Below are 12,109 nucleotides of genomic sequence, written 5' to 3'. Positions count from 1 at the left end.
AAATATGTTGAATACATACATATCACTTACAGTACTTGGATATAAAAGGAAGTCTGAAGAGATTACAAGGCCACAAACATATATAACATATGTAAATTAATGGCTTTGCAAACAGTGGCGGAACTAGACTTTTATACAAGGGGTATCTAGAAGTTAGGCAAGGCTTTATACTAATGGAAATTATTGTTACTCTAACCTGGTACCTATAAGGAACATGCCTTCTTGACTATTTTCAAAACCCAGATGCATCTCTCTCTTACACACCAACACACACATGCACATGTGCGCACATGCACACAAACACACACACACACGCACACACACACACACACACACACAAACACACACACACACACACTGAAACACAAATGTGCAATAATTTACTACATTCTAAGGTATGTTTTAGAATAAACTAATTGGCATCATATTTAAATTCATTTTGGTACAGAAGACAACATTTAACTCATGCAATCCTATATAATCGCACCTCCTACTTGTCCCACTGTTAGGTCACTGGCTTGCAAGCTTTTATCATTGCCAGTACGCAATAATAAACGTCCTTGTAACAAAGTACGACAGAGTTTGGTGTGGATGAACTTGACTGGCCTGCACAGAGTCCTGACCTCAACCCTATAGAACACCTTTGGCATGAATTAGAGCAGAACTGTTTAATGCTTCACTTAAGGGTAGAGGAGAGATAGACTTATCTGCATAGTTTGTCTGCCTCTTCACCTTCTCCATGTTTGTGTACATACTGTCCACTAGCCTACTGTTTTACTGCTACACTGTTTACATGCTATATTAGCACATTATGCATATCCCCTCCCTCCCTCCTACAGCCTGGATTGTGGCCGTACTTAATACTTAATACTTTTTATTTAATACTTGACCAATGGCTGTTACCCTATTACTTCTACCTATTCTTGCACTGATATAGTTTTTATATTACTTTTCTACATTATTCTCTTATATGTCCATATTTATTTTATGCTGGTCTCTAGACTTTATTCTTGCACTGTTGGATTTACTTATTTGCACCATCACCATGACACTCACTCTCATAGAGCACCTTACCATGTATAGGATATAGAATGGGATGTCACTTAAGTTCATATGTGAGTCAAGACAGGTGACCCAATACTTTTGGCAATATAGTGTATGTAGCCTACCATGTATGTATGTATTGTGTATGTATTATTACATTACATTAGGCTACATTTGGTTGATGCATTTTTAGCCAAAGCGACTAACAACATGGTAAACAGTTTAAGCTTTTTAAAGCAATTTTCTCAACAATTCTAGGACAATTTAAAAAAGCTAGAGTACAATGAGAATAAGTGCATCAGAGAGTGCTGTTTTTAAACAGTCAAGTGTCAGTTCTAGTCAGGTGGTAAGTGCTAGGATCAGCAAGACTAGTTGTAAGTAGTGCTAACAAGTATTGTATGTATGTATGAGGATCTTTCACTGTATCAATTACGTTCCTATAACAGAATTGAAAGGAATGCAAGGTTGCAAGTGTGCTATTACCATACTCAACAAAAACAGGATGAGTGAGTGAAATGTTTTTACATGTTTTCACAAACTCCGCCCATCAACATTCACTCCTTTATTAAAAGGTGTCCCTTCTTAAATCTGTTGTTGTATGCATGCAACAGAAGACGTAAGTTACACTGTTCAATAAATTATAATAACTTGCACTGAGTGCCTTCTCACTACTCGACTGACGACCAAAAAAGCAGGAGCAATGAAAAAGGTAGGCTAAGTAGCATATAATGATAAGCTTGTATGTTATATAGGCTGGAGTGAATAATTGGTAGGCGATTAAAAAATGTTGCTTGCCAGAAAATTGTATTTCATTCTTTAATTCATAAAATTTGTGTAAGTAAGATAGAATTTTTTTTAAACGGTGCCAGGTGCTTCCCAGCACTACAAACAGGTAGGCTAATCTGAGTTAAAAAACAAACTTGCCTGTGTTGACCTTGGTCGCTAGCGGCTATAATAATCTATTGAAATATGATGTCTCACCGTGCTTTAGGGCATTTTGGAACGCCTGGACGCTGGGGAAGTGGTCATAGGAGACGGAGGATATGTTATTGCGCTGGAGAGAAGGGGCTACGTCAAGGCCGGTCATTGGACTCCAGAGGCCGCTGTGGAGCATCCTGAGGCAGGTAGGAATGATTTACATCAATTTCTTATTGATAAAGGGATACTGCACCATAGACAGTATGTACTGCACAATATTGGTAGACTATTGCAGTATTTTTCTGTGATACATAGCTTGAGTATTGTGATTTCCAAAAATAAAAACACTTCACTACTTGAATAGTTTTAGGATGATTCATCCTTTATTGAACTTTAATGCTGTTTTATTTGTGTAAGTGCAACACACAGGTCAGTCCCAGAGCTTGAATTTGGGGTAATGTAGGTAGATAGGTAGTTGATTTACAGTGATGTCTGTCTATTAGATTAGTTACGTAAATGAGAATGAGAATGCAAGTTTTCCATTTGTGTCATGCAGCAAAAATCTGTAACCAGACGAGTTTGAGTTAGTTGGCAAATGGCCAGACACATTCTGCAATATGACTATAGTGCATGCATGCACACCTTGATGACGATGGAACAATATATTGTGCAGCATTTCATGGATATATTAATGTTTACGTATTACAAATGTACACTCATAGGCTACATAATTATAGTAGACTATTTTTACTTTATGAGGTTGTTGTTGGAACAACACTTTTGTCTTCTGTTAGGAGTAGGCTACTGCAGACTGTATTCACTGATCAGAGCTCCACTTTAGTTCAGTGAGCAGTGCCGACATCGAGGATCTGTTGATGTTATGTGGCTCTATCTGTTGTCAAACAAAGTTCAGTCCCCCCACCCTCTCCTCTCAGTGAGACAGATTCACAGGGAGTTTCTGAGGGCAGGGGCCAATGTTATACAGACCTTCACCTTCTACTCCAGTGATGATAAACTAGAGCTAAGTGGCAATGTCACCAACATAACAGTAAGTAAACACATGTTCCTGAATGGAATGCACCTGAATGGAATGGCCTTTTGCCTCATGTATGTTACGTATGTTTTGTATGTATGTATTTATGTATGTATGTATGTATGTATGTATGTATGTATGTATGTATGTATGTTACGTATGTTTTGTATGTATGTATTTATGTATGTGTATGTATGTATGTATGTATGTATGTTACGTATGTTTTGTATATATGTATTTATGTTTGTGTGTTTGTATGTACCCCTCTTGTAATATGTTATGTGCAATTTTCTATCTGGAGCTTGAGTCTGTAAAATAAAGTTATATACAGTATGTAGCACTATTAGCTTGTTTGAGTGAGAAGACCTATTTACCTTACAGCAAGTGCCAGATTAAATGTTGGGAACTTCATACCTACTTTATAATACATACTTTGCATTTTTTGTTTATGGAAGTTTCACATTTTCCCCTACAACTGTGACTAATGGCAGAATATGATATTTCAATACTTTGTCTCAAAGGGTCAACAAATCAACGAGGCTGCCTGTGACCTCGCCAGGGAGGTGGCCAATGAGGGGAATGCTCTTGTTGCAGGGGGTGTCTCTCAGACCCCCCTCTATAAAGACAGCAGCAGTGAGAGTGAAGTGAAGGCCATCTTCAAGAAACAACTAGATGTGTTCGTCAAAAATAATGTGGACTTTCTGATTGTGGAGGTACTATTATTTTGAATGGGTAGTGAAGTTCCTGTTTATATCTTTGCATTTATGACATCCAATTGTAGCCTTTACTTTTCAAGGCCTTATATGGTGATATGTATCTCAAACAACATATAAGCTAAACATACATCAAAGTCATGTTAATTACAATGGAGCAGAGTTTCTGATACATGTTAAGACATATTTGATATCGGGTTCTAATTCAAACTTTGGTCAAAGTGTGAAGTGTAACTTCAGTTTCTACTTCTTGCTAATTTAATACCATTATCAAGATCATGAGCACAAATATCGATAGGTCATCTTGATGCTCCAACATACCCCACGATAGCTTTAGTTTGTGTCTGAGACACTTTGCTCATTGCCTGACTTTACACTTAAATAATGGCCTGTTATGTCCAGAGTAGAGGTCAAGATCAGAGTAGAGCCTGAGCTATTCGATTGAATGACCTGTAACAGCACTCTCTCCCCTACTGCTTTTGATAACAGTATTTTGAGCATGTGGCAGAGGCCGAGTGGGCAGTGCAGGTTCTGAAGACCAGTGGGAAGCCAGTGGCTGCCACTCTTTGCATCTCTCCAGAGGGGGACATTGATGGGGTCAGCCCAGGGGACTGCGCAGTCAGGCTTGTGAAGGCTGGTAAGTCACTTGTGATGGTGATGTTACATACCAAAATTATCTATTCCATTATACACCACTGTGCACCGTTTTTCCATATTAATCCATACAATGGGTCCTAATCTTTATGATATTATGGGCAAAGTGCAAAGTCCAAAGGTCTTACACAATTTAAAGTCTAAATTCCAGTCAAACCCTGCAAGATCCTAAGTGCAAACATCGGTGGATGAGCTCAGTTCTCATATGCTACACACATACAGTAGCTTAAGTTCATGCACACAACACTTTGCCCATAATTTAAATGAGGACCCATTCACATAGTAACTGAAATGAAATTATCATTACTATAAATCACTTGTACATTTGTAGTACCTTTTCCTCAGTCTGTTGTTGTTTTCCTAATAAGCATGACACTAACCATATGATATGGTGTTCAGGGGCCCAGATTGTTGGAATCAACTGCCATCTGGACCCGCTGACTTGTGTGCGGACAGTGAAGCTGATGAAGGAGGGTCTGGAGGCTGCCAAACTGAAGGCCCATCTGATGGTACAGCCCCTGGGCTTCCATACCCCAGAGTGCAACCACACTGGCTACCTCAGCCTACCTGAGTTTCCCTTTGGTGAGCAGCATACACACTAGGGTGGTCCTTATATGGGGTAAAAAAAAATTTGGGGGAAATGTTCAACTCTCACCCCCTAAATGTGTTAGGATATCAATAAAAACACACTGTGCAAAATTTTGAATTGTTCCTACAATATCTAGAGGTAGCTCAAGGCCTTTGAATATTCCGGAATTGCTAATTTTTGCAGAAATTGTACCATTTAAGAACGCACAACAAAATAAAATGCAATATTATTTGTTGGTCAGACTATATAATAAGGAGAATAGCAATAATAAACAATGTCAATTAAATCAATAGCCTAATGAAATAAACAATGAAAATGAGGGGGGGGGGAAGCGATAATGAACAATAATGTCCATTCAATCAATAATATAAAAACTATAACATGGTAAGACTACATTAAAGAGAATATCAATAGTAAACAACAATGTCAAATTAATCAACAGCCTAATGGAAATAAAACAATATTTTACAAACCATAACGCATAAGAAGCGCTTAAAGAACTAAGTGCATGTTGAACAGATATGCCTTTAGACCCTCTTAAATGGCCAAAAACTATCACAGGAACGGAGAGCACTGGCCAACTCATTCCACCAACATGGAACCACTGAGGAAAAGAGTCTTGAATTTGACCTAGCATTTATGACTGGTCGACACAACAGACACTCATCACAAGACCGCAGTGGGCGGTTGGGGATGTAACTTGATCATTGAATTAAAATAACAAGGAGAAGATCCAGTCAGTGTCCAGGGCCAAAGGCCAAAGTGAGAGATTTAAATTGTATCATCATATTGTACAGTTGTACACCCGGGACGTCCTTTTTCTCTTTGGGCCAGAAGAAAGTCTCTATCTTCTGGATTCTTGAGATGAATGAGTGCATCTTGATGTGCGATATCAAACAGGTCTCCCAACTGGTCTACGAAGGCCTCTACATTGCACTGCTGAGAATCAGAAGTTCTCTTGGCATTTTTCTTCAGCTTCTGCCATTTGTTGTGAAGTGTTTTGTGTGATGTTGGGGACATTTGTGTGATGTTGGGGACGAACGGGAATCCTAGCCTTGTCCTAGAATACCAAGACTTCTTTGATCACCGCTGTTGCACTTTCATGCAGTTTTTTTTCAATGTTTTATGGTAATATTACTACAAACATAAAACCTTTGTTCCAGTCATTTCAGTCTCTTCTGATCCAAGTAACCATATAGCGGATTTGCTTCATGTTGCTTCAGCCATTGTCTCAAGTGTATATTGTCTATTGTGCTTCATTCACATTGATGCTTTGAAAGACATATCACAACTAAAACAGGAGTTGCTATGAATTGCTCACAACAGCATATTATTGGGAAATACCGGAATCAGCAGATGAGATTAGCAAATCAGCATTGCAAATTTGAATGGACAATATGGAATTCCCATTTCAGTGTGGTCACCAATAATCAATACACATTATCATTGACTGCATGGTCAAATAAGTCCATTGCTGCCATAAGCATATATTATTAAACAATTATACATGCTAGGACAATGTATCAAATAATACGCAAAAAAAATCCTGAATATGCACACTGCACAGTATGTGTTAAACTTCAAAGGTCTTGAGCAACCTCTAAATATTGATTAATATTGATAAAACTTTGCCCAATTATTTTTTTTATTTATTCAAACATATTGGTGGGGTGAGAGCATGAACTTTCAAAAGTTGAAAAATAAGGACCACCCTAATACACACCCTGTTTTCAAAACTCATACATGTATAATCCCATTCCCCTGAGAAAAGTCACATAGTCAATTTCTCTGCAACCATGTACAATCCAATTCCCCTGTGCAAAGACAACCTATCAATTGTTGAAGCAGAGAAATTGTATATATTTTTTTTTGTATTTTTTTTTAAATATAAGTTCATTTTTAATTTGATGCCAGCAATGCGTTTCATTCGGGACAGAGGCATGTTTACACTGTGTTGCATCACCTCTTCTTTTAACAACAGTCTCTAAACATTTGAGAGATAGTTGCTGGAGTCTGGAGAGTGAAATGCTGTCCCATTCTTGCCCATAATAGGATTTGAGCTGCTCAGTAATCCGGGGTCTTCTTTGTCGTGTTTTCCGTTTCATGATGCGCCAAATGTCTGGACTGCAGGCAGGGCATTTTAGTACCTGGAATCATCTACTATGGAGCCATGCTGTTATAATATGTCCTCAAATATACTGTTCAAAAAAATTAAGGGAACACTTCAATCATACACTGGATCGGTACTATGACACTGTTTGGTTCTGAGCACAAGTAAAACTGTTGAGGCGAGTGTTTTATTTTGCAAGAACTGTCAGACATTTTGTGAATGTAGTTTGAGAATGGAGAAAAGGGTGGAAGGTTTCAAAAAATGTGTTTTAACAATTGTGGAAAACTGTAAGTGTTCCCTTCATTTTTTTTGAGCAGTATATTTAAGCCCATCCTTGAAAAACACCTTGCCTGAATGGCAGGATATGTTGACACAATGAGCAATGAGCTTATATTTGTCTTAAAATAGTAAAATTCCTCAATTTCAACTTTTGACATGTCTATGTTTTATTTTCAATGAAATACGGGTTTACATCGTATGCAGATCATCACATTCTGGTTTTTTTTTAGTTGTGTGGATGTGTTTGTGTCCTAACCGCAATGTGTGTTTTCAGCACTGGAGGCGCGGGCAATGACCAGGTGGGACATGCAGAAGTATGCCAGGGAGGCGTACAAAGTAGGAATCCGTTACATTGGAGGCTGCTGTGGGTTTGAGCCCTATCACATCCGCGCTTTGGCAGAGGAGCTGGCCCCAGAGAGAGGCTTCCTGCCCAAAGCGTCCGAGAAGCATGACCTGTGGGGGAAAAGTCTGGAGCTGCACTCCAAACCCTGGGTGCGGGCCAGGTGAGTTGTTGAATAACTTTTACGCTTGTTCCCAGCTGCTGGACCATTCTGTTGTGGCATTTGTTGTTTTAGGATCAATCAGGAGTTAGGTAACTCTTACACTCTTACTCCAGAGGGTTTATTATTCTCTCTTGCAACATTTGCAGGATTCATTCTATAGTTCAGTGTTTGTGTAGTTTGCACATTTCATATTGACATTTTAAGTTTGAGGCAATTTTCATTAACAACATTAATGATTCGTTGCAAGGCTGGGAACAATGAGGCTTGGTGTGTTTTTCTCCTCCTCCTGAAGGGCTCAGCGGGGGTTTTGGGAAAACCTGCTGCCGGCATCAGGACGACCGAAGTGCCCCTCTATGGCAACTCCTGAGGATTCGACGGCCACCTAGCCAATTCAGCTGGACAGTGCTGTAAATGCTCCTAGTTCTTACAACAAGAAAAATAAAAAAACAAATGTAAAAAAATGCTAAATTGTCTTTCTGAATATGTAAACGCATTGAATAAATGTTTGAGATTGTTTACTTGAGTTGTATTTTGAGGTCACAATGAAGTATTACTTTAATGAACTGTTTCTATCTTTTAGAGAGAATTTAGAGTTATGTGTTTAAGTATATAAAATGCTGAGGTATTGTACAGTAATAAATCAGCATATGAGATATAGTTTTAAGCAGAGATGTAAAGAGATGCCACCACCATCATAAATCCTGTATGTTTTTTTTTAGCATGTGAATTTATGTTTGCTAATTATGTTGTAAATATTTTTATGCTTCTTTGATGTGTTTTAGCATGCTTTCCAGGGATGGGGGAGGGATTATTCTGAGTCACTCTCTGTAAAGTTGCCACAGGCTTTAATTCCACAATTGTTTTGAAACTGTACTCTTTACCTTCATTTGAAAGTTGTATGGCACTAGCACCCTACAAGCTTTGTAACAAAAAAATATGCATCAGGAGAAGGAAGCACTACAAGGCTCCGATGGCTCATCCAACAACAGGGGCCTGATGTGGGTACATTCATAGAAACTACATTTCAGGAAGCTGCCGGTGACACACACATATATATATGTGTGTGTGTGTGTGTATATATATATATACAGTATATATATATATATTCAGTATATGAGCATAGGCAGACAGTAACGATAGCTAAATCAACACTAACTGTTTTGTGGGCAACTACTTTCCTTCAAATTCAGTATGGAACACAGCTCACTACTTTTAGACCAAAACTGCTGGTGTAAATCAGACATTGTTGAACTGGCTGTTTTAGTACACGAAAATTCAAGTCTAAGCATGCTGTAGCTATTAACAGCAGATGAGCAACAGTGGTCCTGGTCCCCCTCCTCCTCCATCAAGTGTCCGCATTGGAAGTCCCCACCACAGAGCACACAGCAGAGTCTGCAACTCACCACAGAAGAGAGAGAGAGCATGCTGCTGATTCCCCCACCCCCACTGAACCCAGCTGCTATAATCATAGGTCCTCACATCTGGTGAGCTGCCAGTGGCAGAAAGCTTAAAGGAGACAGCGCAGTCACTTGAAAAGCCATTATGTCTACAGCCCTTTGAGAACTCTTTTGGGAGGACTGTTTGTGAGCTGTTTAAGGGAAATGCCAGTGAAACGAGCCTGCACCATACTGTTCACATGCTCTACTTTTTTGGTCATCTTTGTTGCCACTTTGGTAAATTGAAAAAGTTCATGGGAGTTCAAGTTCATATGTATTCACATTAGAAGATTATTTTGGTTTTACCTGCCTTATCATTGCCTATGCAATCACGTGTGCAGGGGTATGCCACTGATTTTGCATATGGAATCAAAATTCATAATCAAGAACTGTGAAGAAGAGTAAATGACCCTAAATGTCCTTAAGAATATAAACATCCCAATTCAGATGCACAGTTTCTGCAGAATTCAGTTGATTACGGTCTTTATTATGACATTGTTTGCACAGGATTCAAACATGTTGCAGACAGCTGGATTTGAGTTCACTGGAAAAAAAATCTGTTGATGTTTGACCATATTTTAAAAATCATTAACATCTAACAGGGGAAACATTTTATCAATAGGTCATTCACAGACCTAAATATAAGCCAGATGGTCTCAACTAGATTTCACCCACGTCATAACAAAACTGAGCCTAGCAACAACAATGTTGCATGCTATTAATTAGGTTGAAACTGTGCATTTTAAGAATCATAAGTATCATGATGATCATGCAGTCTGCGTATATATTTGCTGAGTCCATTTTTTCTTTTATTAAACTGTGAATTATTATAATAATCATTATCATATGAAGGTGCACTGACCTGAATTCACCTCTGACAGCGTTTAAACAGAACCTTGAAGTTATTCATTAATGCTCTATTTGTATTTGCGTGTGTGTGTGTGTGTGTGTGTGTATGTGTTGTGTGTGTGTGTGTGTGTGTGTATATGTGTGTGTGTGTGTGTGTGTGTGTGTGTGTGTGTGTGTGTGTGCGTAGTCGTACAAAGTCAAATGACCTCATTTCACAGTACAGTGAAGACAATTTTATAGAGCAAAGTCATGCAGATCCCCCTATTTCCTTTCTGCTCAATAAAGGTCTCAATAATATAATAGAACACACACATGCACGCACACATACACACATACACACACACACACACGTACACACACACACATGCACACACACATACACACACATGTGTTTTTGCATGTGTGTGTTCTATTATATTATTATATGCATATTTGTATGCATATCCATGTGCATATGCATACATTTATCTTATTTTCATATTGGGGTTTTTGTCTTTATTTAGATGGGACAGTGAAGATAAGGGGATAAATGGGAGAGGGGGATTGAGAGTGGGACTGGGAAATGGATGCAGGTTGGATTCCATCCTTGGTCCACATGGGCACTTCTTGAACTCATGCATAATTGGGGCTCTGGCACTCGCATCCCCAACATGGAATACTACATATTTCAATATACTTTATTAGTATGTTAAAACTTTATAGTATCTGTCTATTATCAATACATTTAATGTGTTCATATGATCCATACAAGGATAATGACAGAGCATTACTGATCTAGAGATAGGTTTTCATCAAAGGCATGATATGCCATTGATATTACACAATACCAAGACTATTATGTTCTTTCCAATACACAGATGAAACACTTTTCAGAATACTTTTAATATTTGATAACAATCTCCTTTAATACATTATAAAGCAGAGATCCAGAATTACAGAATATTTGAAAATACTTAGTATTAAACAATGCATTCTGTGTCACAGTACATCATCATCTTCACTCTGCGTGACATTCTGAGTAACCTGCATATTTCAGGTCTGTCTGAAGCCCCATACCAGCAGCGTAAACAGTAAACAACTTCCTCCCTTTGCACAGCCCCTCTGTCATTCACAAACACAACTGCAATTTTTGGCATGGATGCCGTGTTTGTGTGTGTGTGTGTGTGTGCGTAAAAGAACACAGCTGTCCTATTGTTCTCTCTTCTAATTGCATGGCTGGGGGAAAAAGCAGCAGGCGTTTTGGAAGATATTGCCAGAAGAGGGCACACTTTAGCCAGGATCCACACAGGAAAGCAGCGAGGACTTGTCCATGCTTTTGCTGTTTGTAAAGCTTGTTTGTGATCTTCACAATATCATAAGGGACTGATCTTTCTTCACTGTTTAACATTTGGAATCATTCCTTTTAATAAATTCTGACCAATAAGAAATGACTTAGGCTCCTGATTGCGCGAAGGTGTCCACAACAGTTCATTTCTTCATAGGAAACCAATTAACAGTATAAATAAAAATCAATTTTAAATCTCGTTGAGGTCAGCCATCCCTGAGGGTTTGGCAGTATGAGTGTTCCACCAATTAACAAGAGCTAGGAATATTCAAGGGAAGACCTTGGAGGGTCAAACCTACAATACAATTTAAGTTACTGGTCCTGATGCCAGAATTGGTTGTAAGCACATTATACAGTGATATCACAATTGCCTTTGGGAAATGTCATGCCCAAATGCCCCTTAAATGCCCATGCCCCTTACATCTGAAGAGTGTAAGATCACTGCAAGAAAAAAATCTTACTTAGCAGAACATAACACTTTCTGACACTAAGTTTGGAAGCCTGTGACCCAGAATATATTTGTAGGTGTCAAACAACACTCTGAGGGAAGAGGCCAGGGAAGGCCTGCAGGACCAGAGATGAAAGACAGTCAAAGGCAACTGCTGGACTGGCAAACTACCAGACAGAGGGATTTAAATGCAAAGACCCCCCCCCCCT

The 12,109-nt window shown here is 38.8% G+C and overlaps 1 protein-coding gene across 1 annotated transcript; it reads left to right on the top strand.

The window, feature by feature from the left end:
• The first annotated feature begins 1,664 nt into the window (after positions 1–1,664).
• On the top strand, positions 1,665–8,232 carry LOC143105883 (betaine--homocysteine S-methyltransferase 1-like). Its single transcript, XM_076270015.1, has 8 exons — positions 1,665–1,753; positions 2,036–2,168; positions 2,898–3,010; positions 3,517–3,708; positions 4,198–4,345; positions 4,762–4,944; positions 7,615–7,843; positions 8,136–8,232. Exons 1-8 carry the CDS (start codon positions 1,745–1,747, stop codon positions 8,227–8,229), a joined length of 1,101 nt encoding a protein of 366 aa, XP_076126130.1. The 5' UTR covers positions 1,665–1,744; the 3' UTR covers positions 8,230–8,232.
• Positions 8,233–12,109: the final 3,877 nt, after the last annotated feature.

Source organism: Alosa pseudoharengus, unplaced genomic scaffold (assembly GCF_046254945.1).
Source record: "Alosa pseudoharengus isolate Yale_2024_CS ecotype anadromous, Long Island Sound unplaced genomic scaffold, YU_APseudo_1.1 YU_APseudo_1.1_scf_6, whole genome shotgun sequence".
Lineage (NCBI taxonomy): Eukaryota > Metazoa > Chordata > Actinopteri > Clupeiformes > Clupeidae > Alosa > Alosa pseudoharengus.
The sequence above is the reverse complement of the archived record's forward strand: the minus strand, read 5'-3'. Positions and strand labels throughout refer to the sequence as shown.